General features: G+C 38.0%; 3 protein-coding genes across 5 annotated transcripts in view; all 3 read right to left on the bottom strand.

Moving 5' to 3' along the window:
• The window catches only part of LOC134824023 (cytoplasmic dynein 1 heavy chain 1-like), a 59956-nt gene extending 58200 nt beyond the window's left edge, over positions 1-1756 (bottom strand). The window contains 1 exon segment of the mRNA XM_063835671.1: positions 1742-1756. The gene's annotated coding sequence lies outside the window, so the exon portion shown is untranslated.
• Positions 1757-6253: 4497 nt separating this feature from the next.
• LOC134824481 (UPF0538 protein C2orf76 homolog) lies at positions 6254-6700 on the bottom strand. The gene has a single exon (XM_063836386.1). It carries the CDS (start codon positions 6698-6700, stop codon positions 6254-6256), a length of 447 nt encoding a protein of 148 aa, XP_063692456.1.
• An 8282-nt stretch (positions 6701-14982) lies between these two features.
• The window catches only part of LOC134824310 (general vesicular transport factor p115-like), a 37120-nt gene continuing 34018 nt past the window's right edge, over positions 14983-18084 (bottom strand). The window contains exons 11-15 of one of the 3 annotated variants that reach the window (XM_063836134.1): positions 17445-17756; positions 16750-16884; positions 15869-15947; positions 15354-15516; positions 14983-15161 (exon numbers count right to left, since the gene is read on the bottom strand). In XM_063836134.1, the coding sequence (XP_063692204.1) occupies positions 15038-15161; positions 15354-15516; positions 15869-15947; positions 16750-16884; positions 17445-17756 (813 nt within the window). In that variant the 3' untranslated portion in view covers positions 14983-15037. Of the gene's footprint in view, positions 15162-15353; positions 15517-15868; positions 15948-16749; positions 16885-17444; positions 17757-18084 lie in introns of those variants that run through there. The other 2 variants (XM_063836135.1, XM_063836136.1) reach the window with 2 other exon arrangements.

An 18084-nucleotide genomic window follows, 5' to 3' on the forward strand; every position in this document is an offset into this window, starting at 1 on the left:
GCGGGTTTAAGTTTGACACGACATTCCGTGCAATATTCTGCAACAACAGCAGGATGGTCTCTCTTAATACCACTCCGGCAGAGAGAGAAGCCCTGGACCGAACACCAGGCTTCAACCCCTACTTATCTGTTACAATTAAGTTTGAAGAGCACAGAACTGACGACTACCTGTTGGGAGACGTGTTTGTGTTTGGTGGAGGAGTCATGGAGTTGGAGACGGATGAAACTGCCCTGTTTCACGATAATGAAAGTGAAAGTAGAGCTGACAGTGATCATGGTAATCCTGATGAAAGTATAATATCAAGCGGGAGGTCATCTGTCTCGTATTCCTCTGACAGTGAGATAGAAGATGAGGTTATAGATAGTTATGCTAATAACGCTATCATTGCTGATGATATATTCGAGCTGTTGAGTCAACTTTCCCGCGTAACCACAAGTTCTACACTAGGAAGAGCAAGTGCAGTGCTAGACTTCGCACTTGCTGCACTCAAACCAGACCACGAGGTTTTGCAAGGAGTGATTGACAGGGTTTTAGTTTTTATTGGGTGGATTAAAGGTGAAAATGATTCTCACGGTGAGGAAAGCGATAGAATTTATAAGGGAAATATGCTATTACTGTTGTCAGAACTTGTGACTAAACCATATTTCCCGATAGCAGGAGTTGAAGTTATTTTAGCTTTTCATGATAAGAATCGCGAGGGAAACTAAGCAGCTAGCTGATTATACGCAGGTGCATTCGAAAATTATTGTCATGAGATTCTTTTCGGTATTTGTATATCTAAATGAGTTGTTTTCATCAGTCTAGTTTTTGAAGGATTTGAATATTTAACAAGAATTTCGCCGCGGTTACACCACGCACGATCAAATTTCCTTGGCCCTACAATGTAATTGTTTAACAGTTAACTTGTATTGCAATTTGCATCCCTGATCCCAGAATGGTGTTTGGCGAACGTGATACATAATAATCGTTTATATTATATTTTTAACGAATAATAACTGTATAAGCTCGTTCTCAATGTCAAGGTTACATAAATAATACATTCATATTCAGCAATGTTCAAAAGTCTTACATTTTTCACATTTCACAAGTTCCAAGGCAAAATTGCAGATTCAGTTAATGAATATGATCGCACAACAAGGAGTTGAGCTATCTTCTTTGTGATTCCACAATCCACAACAACTAGACTGCAGGCCCTAAAATTAAAAGTAATGACCCATGCCCAACTAAATAATGTAACCGAATGAAATTGAATTAACATTCCCGATTATCGATGATCGATCACATTAATTATTAACTTTTTTAAACGAGTGTTTTAATTTACTGTATCTTAAGGTAAGGTTTACCTGGGGATATTATATTTATGTTCATAATCATATAGAGATTAAGCGGAATGACAGGCTGAGCGCCGCCCAGTTTGTTTGTTTGTTTGTTTGTATTCAAGAGCTACTTGCCACTTATGTCCAGATCATTATATAAAATTATATAATGTAGCACTTCTAGGCAGAGTGCTTGGTTGTGGGACACACTCGACTTTAAGAATGGTGAGAAACCACAAATCTCACTAGTGAGATATCAGATATCAACAGAGTGTGAACCACTGCCTGGCCTGACTTACCTGTGGTTTGAGAATAGAAGAGAGTATCTTCCGTGTTACTGTTGTTGAGATTCTGTGAGTCCTTTGACCACGTTGCTGGTTACAAACTCTTGTTGTGGGAGGTGGTAGGATCATAGGCGCAATTACCTCAAATTATTTGTTGGGTAAGGCCAGTTTTATAGACCAAATTTGTATAAATATGTGACTTTGAGGTAATATAAGTAGCTGTAGAATTTACCGCTATAATTACATCGTCTAGCCAATAGCTTACTTACTGTCTTTTATCTGGCATTAACGTTAGGGGTCTCATCATGGTCTTGAGTAAATCTTAGTTTATCTTTCGACTTTCGAAACCGTTCGATCCATAGTTGCCATTCTGCAATCATGCTTACAAACCACCTGTAAATGATCATTATGCCGATGGATTTCGCTTAGATCTTCGTTTAACTTTAAAGGGCACAGCTTTCGACTTTCGCTTATTCAAGTTCAAGTTTTTAAGCCTTTTAATTTAAATTTGTAAATTGGACGTAAAATTTATAAACCAGACTTGGCTCGGGAATGAATTTTCACTTGCAGACGAATAACTCTGAACTCGCACCTGAGCTGTGACCGCGACAACTCGATATTTTAATCTGGTTACTAATGAGTCATACTCGATCATAGTACCAGTAGTAGTCGGGGTATCGTTAATAATAATAACTGCACGGCTTATAGTTTGTAATTATAATAATATGGGCCTGGGGCCAAATTGGGGGTACGAGTGGCCAGTTCTTACCGCCGTGGACATGTGCTACAAATGAACTGCTCAACTTAATTATAATTAACAATATAAATATAATCAACTCAGGGACGTAGCCAGGATTTTTCTTTGAGGGGGGCTGTCGGCGAGCGAAGCGAGCCGACGTGTCCCATGCAGCTGCGCAGCGAGCAAGCTGTGGCAGGGGTCTGGGGGCGCAGCCCCCAGCGGGGTCCAGTGGCGGAGCCCCTTGGCGGGGGCTAGAGGGGCTCAGCCCCCCAGAAAATTTTTGCGAAACAGGGTGTTTTAGACGACATTTGGCATTAAAGAAATTTGTAGGACAGCAATAAACTGGGATTGAAAAGAATCAAGTACTCACGTAAATTTGGTAACTTCACAACAGCAATCTGCATTCTCCAATCAGAATTTACGACTTACTCAGGCCTCATCGTCTTAAGATTTTTACATTTCCTACGGTCTAGGGGACACTATTGACTATTTATAGGAGTCTTCTAGAATCTTAGAATGTTTGCTTGGATGTTATGACAGATATTTACTAATCCACAGTTCAAATCTTTGACTGACTGCAGTCATAAACACAGCCCAGTTACCAGGCGACCATGGGGACTAGGGGGCTTATCTTTTTTCAGGGGTTCGACTTTTGCCGCCCCCCTAGCCTCCCCCCCCCCCTGTCTACGTGCCTGCATCAACTGTTAGCCACTCGTTCACTTTCTGAAGTTCATTATCATATGTATTTCCTTGGGGCTTGGGGCAATCAAAAACGTGCTCCAACATCGCAACACAAGTTCATTTTATATTACCTAGAAGTTTGAGTTTATAGACCAGACATCGACAGTTAGAATTAGGTACTGTCAGAAAATGTTGAGTAACACGTGTATTGATGTTAATCACTAGATCATCAGAGCATATGAACTATCCACATGAAACGGAGGCCCCACAAACTATTATACTATGAGTATGACGTAGGCCTTCTATATCATACATTTTTATCAACTAAATTAAAGACCACGCTTCAATAAATTTGTTTAGTGTCCATGCGAGATAAAATTTCCATTAAGTGACAAGATTTACTAAGTTTCCTTAAATTCAATACCTTATACTCGGCAGTCGGCTTAAACCTGTAACTGTTAACAGCCATGAAATTATGTTGGGTGTCTATTTGCTCTGTCCAGCTGACATTTAATCCGCAAAATCAGGTGCTTATAATTCCATTTCCACTAAGTCCTTGTCCTTAATATTATTGGAAAAGTGTTTCTTATTTAATATGAAATGTTGGCTTAATCTATTCTTCAGTAAATATTATTTCGTCCATTACATTTCCGATTTGTTATAGACTTCATTTCACAATCTGAAATTTGATTTGATTTTATAAATTTGAGTGCTGAACTATACATCCTTTAACTTTCGACATCTAAAATTGATAGTTTGCTGTTGTTCATTTGTCATTGGCAGATACATATGCTGTTTAGGTTCAAAAGTAGTTTGTAGTTTAATATTATATATAATCTTAATCTAAAACTGTCATGTCTCTTGCCTGCCCACGAAAGATATGGACAACGTTTTCGTGTTGCGTTAGCTAAGCTAACTGCAAGTTTTTACTTTAAACATAGGCATTATTTTCAAGATATCTACTGTGAAATGGACGGTCGACGGAGCCCTTTGTAACACTTTGTAGCGCTGGAAGTGGACCTTCTACCGTCTAAAATACAGGTGCAGGTTCTGTTAATCCGAAATTATTAACTACGCCGATTCGCTTTTTAATAGAGTTACAGGTGCAGTGATAATTGCACCCTCATAATAGTGACCACTGAGACTTGAGCGACGTTCTTAATAAAAATGGTGGATAAATTACCACACATAATTAATGCCTCTGTGCTTTGAAGTAAGCCTCGATAGTCGATACTAGTAAACATCGCATGTTTGCACGTGTCTGTCAATATGTACAGTGAAACTGATGCCACGAGGCATTCCGTATTTACTTTTAGTTCTTAATGCTGTGTACCTTGCCAAGTTGAAATATTTGACGACCTAAATTACTAAACATGTTTTATACAAGTTTATGATTATAACGAGAACAAAACATTTAGCAAATGTCTGTAACTTCAACGGGAATATTAACCCTAGCAGAAACAGGGTTCACTAACGCGGTAGCAGCAACCAGCGAATCTCCTGACCCTGATTATACGCATAACCTCGGGCACACAACAAACATTGTGATCCTAGTGTGTACATTCACTCTAGCAGTTCTGGCAGTGTCCCTTAACTTGGGGGTGGTGACTTTCTATCGGAGCCAGATCAGAAACTTAGTACCCTTTATCTACTCGATCTTAGGAGGGAGTGACTTGTGTACCGGGATCTGTGCAGGCCTACACTCTGTTATCTTCTTAGTGTTGCTTGTAGTTAAAGATAAGGAGGATGGCATCCTCTTCTGGATCACATTCCTCTCGTACTACACTACCATGATCTCCTTCAGACTGTCCGCCTTTGTCAGTTTGGTGTTCTCGGTCATCCGTACCATCAACATCTTATCACCATTCAGCAGGATCATCAGAGGAGCAGTTTACATTTCCATAGCAATTTACTTTGCATTCATATTGGCATTGACCTCGGCAGAAATAGGCCTACTAGAATTTAGTACTACTAATTCAGTCAAATTCATGAAAAGTCACTTCTTTCGACCAGGAAGCCTGAATCAACTGTACGTTTCATTGCTTAGAGGTGAAACCCTGACTAACAAACACATGTGTGCGATAAACTGGGCATCCACCCTGCCCACCATTCTCCCAGCTACTCTGGCATTGATAGCCACCGTCGTGCAAATCTACTCTCTCCTCAGACCTCAGAACATTGATACAAGGAAAGACACCGATAGTACAAAGAAGAGAATAAGCATCACGATCGCCACCATTTCCACTATCTTCTTCCTCTGCTCACTCTTCATGCTGGCCCAACCCATCATATTCTGTAATAACATGTTCCCCGAGGACGTGAGGAGAAGGAGAGCTGTCCTGTACATGTCCGGGTATATACCACTGTTCCTGAACGCCGCACTTAACCCACTAATCCTGGTACTGAGAGGAGAGAAGCTGAATAAGTACATCAGAGACAAACTGGGGATAAGACAAGGCCAGTCTGAGGGAGAGGTATATGGAATGAGGAGCATGAAGAAGGAGGGAGTGAAGGGAGGGAGTACAGCTAGAGGAGACAGGTGGTCAATAGACACTGTTGCAGCACAGCTCTCCGTCAACATGGTATGATTGAGAAACTGTCTAAATTAGAATATGACCTTAATGATAAGTAATTAGTTTGATTAACAACAATAGGAACAGTATTGATCCCAGAATGAAGAGTTCCTGTTCGATAGACTAAATCTGATCATCCTTTGATTTATTAATCATTATTACAAACAAATGTGTTTTACTAGCTCAATGATTTGTTTCGGTATACTATTTTTGTGATACATATTACATATCGTCATAACTATATGGCAAACAACGAAAAAATCGTCCTGATATTAAAAAATATATAAATGAAATACAAAGCTTGAACAAATTAAATTTTTAGGTTTAAAAAAAGAAGCTTTACAGTCGAACAAAAAAGCTTGAATAAAAGAAGACAAACTTATTTTGCAGTGTGCACAGCCTAAAAGTGTGCACAGCCTAAAACTAAAAGTGTGCACAGCCTAAAAGCGGTCCTTTAAAGTACTAAACACACGATTTAAGATTATGAACCAGTTTTTCATCGTACGATCTCTCAAGAAAGGCCTGCCTAATAGCGAAAACTCAGTCTTAATGTTTTTCCAACCGCAATGACATTGAAGCACCGTCAGGTAACGAACACTGTATATACCATCTCTCAGCAAAACATTACACCTGAGAGTGTAAACGAAAAAAGAAGGACCCTCACCACTTGGTCTCCGGTTTCAGTTTGTACGCTTGATACGCGGCCAGAGTGAAGAATGACAACTCTGTCTCGGACATCACTCCACACTCCTCTAGGGTCTTCTCTCCGGGGAGGATCAACAGCTTATCATCCTCTAGGTTGATGACGATATCATTTGCTTTGAAGCTGCCGGCTTGGTGGGATATCTTGAGGGTATCGTAGGGGTGTGTTTTGAAGGGTGGCGGGATACCTTTTACTGATTTGAGGTCCTGGACAAGACGAGCGATGAATTGGTCTACTGTTTGAGTGATGTCCACCTCTCGGATAGGAATGGTGCGGATTGTGCGGTATTCGAAATTTCGAATAAGCCGAACCGTAACTATCATGTAATCACCTATCTTGGCGAGAAGTCGGTTAGGTGATGCAGATGATAATTCAGACAATTTGATATTCAAGTTAAGCCCCATCCGGTAAGGGTTTCTGAGTGCATGCAGCTGACTGACGCCGAGTATACTAACCTTCACAATCACATAGCCACGTGTCTACGCGTACTGCGTGACGCGCTTGTTTCGGCTTACTGGGCCGCGCTCAGCCTGTCATTCAGCCAAATCTTTATTCGGGCTGAGTGATTTACGACCTCCATCGCCTCAGAAAAATGGCAGTACGCTCATTGGAAGTTGATGTGCGCGTGACCAGCATTTACGTGATCATTTAGAACCAATTGGGGCCTCAGAAAAGACACGTGCACGCAAACTGCCAATTGGAGAAAAGTGACTTATTAGCTAGAGGAGCCGCGCGCTGAGTTAGATTGTAAAATTTGACTATTGGATTGTAAAATCGAGCGATGTGAGTGTCATCAGTGATGTGCTGCTGACTGCACCTCGTGTTATCACACTGCACACAGCACAGTTACATCGGTACATCCTTCATGTTTATGTTGTTCCTGTAGTTAAGATATATTTTGATGACCTTTTCTTGCTCGTACGACATTTTTTAAAAATCGTCCAGTTGTCTACACTTATTTATATTTAGCTGCCCGACATTTACTTCGTTTAAAGACCCTAGCGAAAGATGTTAGCTTTGCTTAATATCAAAGTAACATGGTCCTGTCATGACTACCACTCTGATGAGGGATGGTTTAGTTTGTCAATCAGTTTGCAGTTATCTGAAAATTTTCTTTTATATACTCATGCTATGCATTTGAATTAAATTTCCGAACTAAGATCGTGTTACTTACATCCATATCAAGAGGTTCTGGGTACTAGAAGGAACAAAATATGTCAGATTGATGTTGACCATTATACTGTCTGTTTGTAGTTTTTATTTCTTTTGGACTGCCTGTTCGGGCCCGGCTACTTTTTGTCGTTTTCAAAGAAGGCCTGTGATCGAAAAAATCTCTTAGATGTGATCTATAGATTAGTTCTGCCCTGCACCTTTTTCCTTTACAGTTAGTGTCAAAATTCTGAATTGGATCGTAGAAAAACACTTCAATGGTCTGATATTCATACTGTACAATCTTTGATGATGGATTAAGATATTTAATCCTAGTTATTACTTATTTAATAGATTGCATTGTGATGGAAATTATGTGTTCTCGTACTCTATATTAGTCACTTTGTCCTTAATCCTAGATGTTGTAAAATATTTAGTTTGTTTTAACATTTTTGCAAGAATAGATTAGTCTCCCTGAATTGAAATCGGGAGTTAATCTATATAAATTATCCTTTATTGTGAAATGCTTTGAGAGCGTCATAATTTGCTGTGTCTGATCTTACATATCAGTAGTGTGGATCGAACCAAACGTAATTTCACACAATGAGAGTCAAGAGGCTTATTTCATCAACCATCTAGTCTGTTAGCACTTGTTTTGGTCAACGGTACCACACAAGTGAAATATGATTTTTCGTTTCCGTTATCAGTGCTTGCTTATGTTTTTGTAACATCCTATCATAACTAATCTTTTATTTGACTTAAATCATCCATTCTATTAAAATTCAATAATTTGATGCGGAATATTCAGTTAAGTTAGATACACTCAGATTATGATATAGTTATCTTTAAAATTTTGTATGTTCAGAGCTTATTTATTTCTGTGCTAAAACAGCAACACTGATTAAATCAATTCTATATCATCGTTTGCTTAAATAATGTGTTCATTTTGTGGTAGGTTCCTCTCCAACCTATTGGTAAATGTAATTTGCTAACAGTTATAGCTACAATTTTTCAGATTGATGGCTAAGTACTGGTCACTGGAAATAATACCATTTTCCAGCTACGAACTTGTGTGCGATACCATTCTTACCTCGCTTGGTAACTCGGTTTTGACTTTTGTTGATATTACGTTGAATTTAGTGCGAGCAACATTTTAATCGGCTGTATCTTCCGTTGTGTACTTGTGTAGGATATTTTTTGACGCGATTTAAACTTACTAACAAAAAGTATTTATATTAGCTTCCTCCCTGTGACGGCTCTTACTAAATCGCTCGCCCAAAAATTTCACGTGACTTTGGTTTTTTTGGTTTTGCAGCCGTACAAAACGGTTTTACATAAATCTAATCACAACCCTAACCCTAACCATAACCCCGAAGCTATCCATAATCTTAACCACAACCCTAACCATAACCTTCACATAGCCATGTGTCTACGCGTACTGCGTGACGCGCTTGTTTCGGCTTACTGGGCCGCGCTCAGCCTGTCATTCCGCCAAATCTTTATTCAAATGTTTATGAACATAATAGCCTGGGGTCCCCAGGTAAGTTTCGGCGGTCGCGCGCTACTGCAAGCGAAAGGGCTCTGGTTAGTAGAGCAACCAGAGCAATAAAGCAAACCCTAACCCAAGCCCTAAATAATCGAATTCACGTTTTACTAGCCTGTCACGTGACCAAAACGGTTTTTTGCCCATAACTCACCAGGGAAGCATTTTAACCCTACGTCATGGGGGGTGATTCGGAATCAGCGTCCAAAAATACACCGATCTAGATCGCTTTCATGCCTAAAGGGCCTTTTCACAAGAATTTTCTTAAAATTTGGGCGAGCGATTTAGTAGGAGTGCCGGCCCCGTGACCACGGGTTTTCTAGTACTATATAAATTATAATAGGGGGTGCACGATTGACGATAAAAATAAACTTGCTCGGATTTTTAAAATTTTTGTACCATTGTTTTCTAGAGACTGTGAGAATTTCCACAGTACCAAATTTGTTATAGTTATACCTTTTTGGAAAGATCAGTGAGTTTCGCCTAAAGTGTAAAGGTGCCATATTTGATGGTGCGCGGCTTTTGGAGCAAATGTAGCCGTAAAAGTCGCGTAATTTGACGAATTTCGTTGATTTTTGTCATATTATTCTGTTATATCTTCGGTTCCTTGAATGAGATCATTCTGAAATCTGGCGAAGACCTTCCAATAGGGTTTTCACTGTCCGAAAAATTTGGTGGATATCGGAGTATATATATCGAGTTGATATAGACATAGTAATTTAATCAAAACGGGGCAAAATACGCTGCTTTTAGCAGTAACATAATGTCTGATGGTTGGATCAGGATATGCTTTAAATTTTTTGGACACTTTTCTTGTAATAGTCTATGAGTATAAAGCTTACCAATTTTTATATTATGTTTATGAACATAATAGCCTGTCAACCTGTGGTCCCCAGGTAATGGTTTACATTTAATTGTGCAAAGTTTCATAGAATGTATTACAATTACATTTCAATTACTAACTTAGCGAGTTATTATTATATGTCCAATTTAAGGTTAAGACTGGATCTGGAGGAGTAGAAATTACTATGAAATAATTTCTACCGGTATTTTGTCGAGGTGAACATCCTGCATCCTTAGAACATCATCGATTTGCTTAAATATCAAAAAAATATCAACCAGGAGCTGGAGACCAATCTTACAGTTACAGGTTCTAATCCGACGTATCAGAGCTACTTCAGCTAGTGACTAGTTAAATTTTAAAATTTATTTGGTTTTGAATGCCTTAGAGTTCGAGCTTCCATTTAAATGTCCGGTCAAATAAGGTCCGATAATCAATAATGTAACTAACATTATATATAATAATATATTATAATTTTATTATAATAGCTATTATATCCACTTCCAGGTATAACTATAAATGCGAATCGATAAAACGGAGTACGAAGTAGACTTGAAGTCGTATATTCTTGATCAGCTAGCCTAAGAAATCTCTAATACAAAGCCGAACCGCAAGGAGAACGGCACCTTTTATTTTGTATTTATGCTTAGCTTGTTATACCTTATCGGACCTTATTTGGACGGACATTTCTTGAAGTTGAACGCTGGAACGCTGGAGGCCCTAGCGTTCACGTTAATGTCCGTTCAAATAAAGTCCGTTCAATTAATGTTCGTCCAAGTTAAAGTCCGTTGAATTTTTTTTTCAAAAATTTTTCCATTTCGAACTTTTTGTCCAGAATATGACAACTGTTTAATTTCAGTCAATTTCAATTGCTATCATTAGACTAAACTATATCGTTGAATGAATAAAAACAAGGTATCATAAAATTTTAACAATCTGAATTGTAAATATCACATTATTGCATGATCACTATCTTGAAGTTGATCTTCGGCTTCTTCTACCTCATTCTGTCTTACAACTGGTTGTTTGTCCAACTCGTAGTCGTACCGGGCAATAATCGATCCCAACTGCTCTACTAGAGAGATACTTGAATGCCTAAAGTACAGCTTAAGCTGTATCTCTAGCCCCCCACTTGGTATAGGCGACCTTCGGTGGCTTATGTCAGCTACGATACCTTCTAGTTTCTACCATACCACCCATCTCGATAAAGTAGAAGACAAACCGGGATATATCTCCCTAGGTATGAGACCGACGGTATATAATCTAGTCCTATAGGTACCTTATCTGCACAGCGCAGATAAGCTTAATGTATAAAAATTATTTGCTAAAATTAAAAAAACTCCAAAAAAAGATGAATAAAATTCGGATTTTTGATGGTTTTGATTGCCTTCTAGCGTTCATATTAATGTCCGTTCATAATTATGTCCGTTCAAGTAATGTCCGTCCAAATAAGGTCCGATAAGGTAAGTAATTTAGAAGGTACTTGGCCGGATATCATAACAATGATTTCGGCTCATCATAATAGCATGATCAGGGTAGCATGAAACGTAGAGAAAAGTGTTTTCTAGGAAAAAGTCAAGGGGGGGGGGGGGGGGGGGGGGGGTCAGGCCATGATTACGTAATATTGCTGTCAGGAGGGGGGGGGGTTGGGTCTTGATAATGATTACGGTTGATTACGGAAGGGGGGGAGGGGGGTAAAAATTGCTAAAATATTGATTACGTAATATGTGAACGACCCCTTAATACGCCATCTAATTCTAAGCTTAAATTCAAAATGCATGAACAGTACCGTTTTTGTTTTCAACTACTTGGAATTTAAATATCGTTAGTTTGATATTTTCAGGTTGCACTTGTAAAGAAGAGGGAGTGTTTGAAGAAATGGTGTCGAACAAAGTTGAAATGGATATTCAGGAATTCGACCTCAACACGAAGAAAATGATTCGAACAAAGCGTGAGGAAATCCTCAACCTCCAGACAATTTGAGAATTACGAACGGAAGTAATAATTATTTTTATTTTGCACTGTGGTAATATTATTATATGATTTTAGTCATAGAAGAACTAGAAGCAGTATAGTAGTCATAGTCATACTTCATAGTTTTATTGAAACATTATCGAATTCGTTGCAAATCAATAAATTAAAATATAATTTTGTTTATCAATCATGAAAATAACCCAGGTGAGTAGAGACAGTGAGGATGTCTGGAACGTTTGAGGACAAGAACATATTTAGATTAGAAGATTAAAAGACTATAGAAGATTAAAAGATTAGATTTAGAAGATTTGAAGATTGGAAGATTTCATTTGATCAATTTTTCCTTCCTTTAGCTTTAAACTTGATTTTTCATTCGATAGACTTATATTGTGACCAGTATGTGTCTCCCTCTCCCTCTCTAACTGGGAGGATGCATTCAATATTGTCACTTTATAAGTATAACATTACATTTCAACCAAGGACAAAGCCAAACTACGCATGCAAAATGGCGAATTCGCAACGAAAGATAATTTATTTTGTATTTGCTAAGTTAGATGTCATATGTTCGTTAACTAGCTCATTATTCTAGCTCCAGAAATTTCCACGGTTCTTCAAGTGAACAAATTGTTCTTAGGCACGTAGTTCTGGAACAAGTAGTCGTAATGCATATTATGGTTATCGGACAGAATGAGGTTTAAATCACTTTACATCAATAATTCAGTCGAGTAGTGGCAAAATTATGCAGCTCAGTGGCTTTTTGGGGCGACTTGGAGGTGGCGGTTATATGTTTCCAGCATTGTGGCATCCTTTGTATAAGTTTTAGTGTTTTACACATTCACTATGTTCGTAGAAATATTTCCGGCAATTCGTTAGTGTGGCAAAGCACGGTTAAGGCACAGTTAAGGCACGGTTAAGGCACAAACTGCCCAAAAGCAACCATTATGATCGCTTAAGGCACGGTTAACAGACGGTTAACGCACGGTTGGGGAAATATAACATATAAACATACAAGTGGTTAACTAAGGCACGGTTAAGGCACGGCTAAGGAACAAGAGTTATTTCCATTACCCTCATGAGTTCGCTAACTAACCTATGTCTTACTGTCACCAAGATGCAGTTAGGTCTAACCAGTTATGTTTATGTTTCATGCTACTCTGATCATTATGAGCAGAAAATATTTTTTAGAATCTCGAGATATGTGGAAGTTCCATTTTTGCGAGCAAGTATATTTTATTTTCTCAATAATACATAGTATCATAATTCGAAATAGGAAAAAAAGGAGTAGACAAAAATTGTATTCTAACAAAACTGCTCGTAGAAACGCAAAATATACCCTTAACACTTAACTCAGCCCTTAAATTTTTCGGTCCAAATATGAAATTTACCAAACTTTTAAAATGGGACAAAAATCCTGTTCTCAGTGCACCGGCCCACAGTGACACCGCTTATATGCGGTGCGATATAGTAATGAGATCGTTATTATTTGTGTTAGTGCTTTAGTGGTCCCCTTGTATTACGCGGAGTACAATTGGAGTAAGATAAAAATAAAATCCATCGCAATCGTTTTACATTGATAGTGAGTACTAGTAGTGACCAACAAAGAATATCACAATTTATAAAATTCGAACAAGTGGATCAGAGGGCTAGCTTTGGGCCGAAAAAATTAACTTTTTCAATAATTTTATCTTCAAAAGTTGCAGCTTCACACTTATCACTTACAATCAACTCAAAATCAAGTGCAACTGCAAATAATCTTTAAAAAATATCCCTATAATTCCATTACATATTTAGTAAGAAACTTAAGAGCCTAGTATTTATCACAGAGATTATTGATCAACACACCAGTAATGATTTCTTAAAGTATTCATAAAAACTGAGCCACAAACTTATCTTTAAGTTTAAGGTAAAAATCTTAAAAGCAAGGAGGCTTACTAATTCAGTACAGCTGAAAAATTTGGTTAATTCTGGTTTAACGAAATGGAGTATTCTGGATCACGCCAAATAAATTACCATCAACAAAGCTGTTGTCCTAATTATCCTAATTATACCAGCTTAATTTTGGTAAAATATATCGTGCCATTATTCGCACGGTTATGGCAAGAAAGTGTGTATAAGGGGTCGTTTACATATTACGTAATCAGCTGAGGGGGGAGGGTTCCGAATGATTACGTTAGTGTAATTTTGACACAATAGCTATGTGTAAAACTGATTACGGAGGGGGGGGGGGGGGTAAAAATTGTTCAAAAAGTGATTACGTAATAATATGTGAACGACCCCTTATGGCAAGAAAGTGTGTATAAATCCACGATTTCCTTGATTCATTCTTTAATTAATTTTTTACTGCAACTGTAAAACAAAACCATTTTAACTCCTCAAACCGTGCGATAATCAATTAATTAATTAATTAATCACAACCATCACAGCGGTTTATTGTCCTATCTATGCAATAAATTCCCACATAAAAATCTACAAAGATCCGAAATCAAAATAATATTAATACTACTTATAGAATGCAAAATGACAGAGCTACAAGCCTACTAGTTTATAATTTATATTATTATTTATAAAGTTCGTCTTTTTAAACTTTTAAAGAAAGAAGTAACCATTAACAGGTCCCCCAAGATACAACAGGGCACTCTACGTTATATTTGAGACGGAAGTTGAAGTTTATAATAACCTAAAATGTGTTCTTCTAATTAGAAATTCTGATTAACTAATTATAAATTGTCGGCAATATGACAGCCATATAACGCCCCTTACAATATCTCCCGGAATAATTTAATGCAGAGTTGGTAACTGACTCGATATCGGTAACTGATTGATTTAGCCATGACTGCAAATATAAAGTCAACAAAAAACAGCGTTTTAAAACCATGGTATCAGTTACCATGGTAACAGTTACTGATATCAGTTACCATGGTTACAGTTACTGATAACAGTTACCATGGTAACAGTTACTGACATCAGTTACCATGGTAACAGTTACTGATATCAGTTACCATGGTAACAGTTACTGATATCAGTTACCATGGTTACAGTTACTGATATCAGTTATCATGGCTACAGTTACTGATATCAGTTACCATGGTAACAGTTACTGATATCAGTTACCATGGTTACAGTTACTGATATCAGTTACCATGGTAACAGTTACTGATATCAGTTACCATGGTTACAGTTACTGACATCAGTTACCATGTTAACAGTTACTGATATCAGTTACCATGATAACAGCTACATCAGTCTACCGTCCCCAGTTAGTTGATCAGTTTTGGGCAAGTCCTCACAACTGTCCATTAGATCATCAAAATCATCCTCACTTTCACTACTGTTCACCTCGTCTCCAAGTGTCCGCAACCTGTCGAATAGAGGGGTTTCACTTTCACTTTCAGTTCGAGTTCACTTAGCTTTCGTGGGGATGTGTGCAAAATGTCTTAGAAAAAAAGCAGGATAGCATTCCTAAACAATTTCATCCACAAGTATTAACTTGGGGTGTCAAGATTGAATATTTGAAGTATTAGCAGTATTTAAAGATGAAAGAACAACTAACCGTGTTTTGAGATGAGCAAGCTTCTTATCCTGGTGAGCCAGAAGAACGAGCAGGTCGTCCTGCTCAGAGGTCAGGTTCTCATACTTTTCCTGGAGGAGAGTTAGTTCCGTGTCTGTTGAACTGGAGCTCATATCTGGGGTAGGGGAACACGCACCGTCTTCTCCTAGGGAGGGTGGATTCGTGTTACGCCGCGTACTGGTTAGCTAGTTTAGACACGCGTTACGACGCGCAATCTAGTTTGCTATTTAAGATAGATTGACAATTTCTTCCTTTAACACATTAACTGTTCGAGCTCTGTTTGAGATACCTCTGACTAGTATCCAGTTTCAGGGAATAAGTTGGTCGAAAATTAAATTTGGTGTTATTGAAATGTTTCATGGGTTAATCCGGGGTTTACTTTTAGTGTTATACCCGTAGAAAACCCGTCAGAATTTACTCTTAAAATAATAAAATAAAGATCACTTATAACACAATAACTTTCTACATTATCTGAAACGAAGGAATACATGACGTACCATTGATGTCAATCTGACTAATCTGCGACTTCTCAAATACCCTCTCCGGACCCCGTACCTCGTGACTTGTCGTTTCTGACTGAGGGTACGAGGGGACTTAAAACGGTGAAAATATAGCACGTTATAATTTATCTAATATCAAGAAAATATCGTCATATGTTATGTTATACCAGAGGAATGTCGTCATATTTTCTCAGAATTCAAATCGCAGGGACCAGACAGTACTGCGGTTAGGAATTCCAGAATTCCAGATTACAAGCTCAATTATGTGGAAACTTGCATTTGTCGGGCGCTGGTTAAAAACCGATTATGTCGGCAGAGTTAGTCAAAGAATCTCCAGACGTTTGGTGATAACATCACGTGACGCTTACCCCGTTCACGTGACGTCACTCCTGTCACGTGATAGTTACTCCACCTCAGCCCAGAGTGATACAACTCCCCCGGAGTGGTACGGTTCTTTTCCTCAGGATGCCGACAGAATTCTTCACGAGGCAATGACGCGTGAAATGATGAGCTCGCAACGATGTTATATATTTTGATGATTAGTGTCGGTGGTGAAACGAGCGCGATCTATAGTACTGTGGTTAATAAGTGTACCCTTAGAAGATTCCAGATTTTTTGGCAGATTCCCCCTCATTTAACCCTCAATCACAGATTTCCCAATGATTCGGCTCAGTCTATTGGAGTATATTGCATAGAAGTCCTTAGCGTTCCTACTGCCTGTTGAACTTCTACAATCGGCAGGTTCCTTGCATTCTTTGAGAAGGGTTCGAAGGATTTCACCGTGCCATGAGCCATCAACCAACCCTAAAACCAAACCATAAATCAACTCACTTTGTTTAAATTCCTTCAACATACCTTTTTAAATTCCGTTGACTAACCTTACTAAGATTCCTGACTGTAGTTTTTTCTGACTTGAGGCGAGTCACTTCGCCCTCCAACCGCACTACTTCTGTCTTTAACCTCACTATCTCTACTTTTGACTCCTCTATCTCATTCTTTAAGCTCTCCACCTGCTGGGAATGACAGTGGTGAAGTATAAGATAACTTGAAATATTTCAAATAATTGACTTAAAATATTTCAGATAATAAACTATAAATGTTTCAGACAATAAACTTGAAATACATTAGATTATTAAGGACGGGATCACTGTATGGAAAATCACTACATAATAGCTCCACCTCACAAAAATCCATCACTTAACCGAACAGAGACTGATTAGTTTCACTAAATACATATACCGACTAAACTAATATCTCTCATCATAAATATGCTGATATAATCAACATACACCAGGAGGGAATAATATTAATTCAAACTGTAAAAACCAAATAGTTACAGGCGTGATCACATATTAATCGAGTATGAAAGTATCACTTCTAATCAATAGCGACACGACTAAATATACTACTCTTCTCCAGACTGCCAAACAATTAATATTATAAAGGAGCAGTAAAAATAGGTCTGACGTTAGAGTTATTATTTTGTCTGTCAAAATCAGATCAGGGTTGGTGAGGAAAGGTATTATAAAAACTGACGATTAATATTATAAAGGAGCAGAGGTATAAAAGCTACCTGGTCGTCGGTTGGGGAGGAGGGCTCTGTAACTTTTTCTTCTAAAACTTGTTCTACAGCTTGTTCTACAGCTTGTTCTACAGCCTGTTCTGCAAGTTGTTCTACCACTTCTTCTGCCGAGCTTTGTTTAGGAGTTTGTTCAGATGTTTGTTCAGATGTTTGTTCAGATGTTTGTTCAGATGTTTGTTCAGATGTTTGTTCAGATGTTTGTTCAGATGTTTGTTCAGATGTTTGTTCCTGTGCTGGAAGCTGTGAACGGTAGTACTGTTCATATTGATCCATGGTGTACACATACTGCTCCTCTGTGTAATACTGAAAATATTTAATTAGTAATTAGTACTAATCATTGATAATCAGCACTGAAAATAATTGTTGTATTTAAAAACGATCAGAAACGTTTCCAGCCCCCAAATTCGTTATAAATAGCTTTTTTTAAACATTTAAAGATAATATTCTTCGTTATAAATAACTTTCTTTTACATTTTGGGATATTCTAGCTGAATTATATTAAAGCATTAAGGGCTACCGGCATTACCTAGCACCTAAGCACCTACTAAATTAAACGATTCAAAATATTTACATCCAAATTCTGTTGTTAATGTCACCAGTATGAGTATCTCTCTGCAGTTTTGTGCAGATA

This window comes from Bolinopsis microptera, chromosome 12 (assembly GCF_026151205.1).
Source record: "Bolinopsis microptera isolate Bmic1 chromosome 12, MBARI_Bmic_1.0, whole genome shotgun sequence".
Taxonomy (NCBI): Eukaryota; Metazoa; Ctenophora; class Tentaculata; order Lobata; family Bolinopsidae; genus Bolinopsis; species Bolinopsis microptera.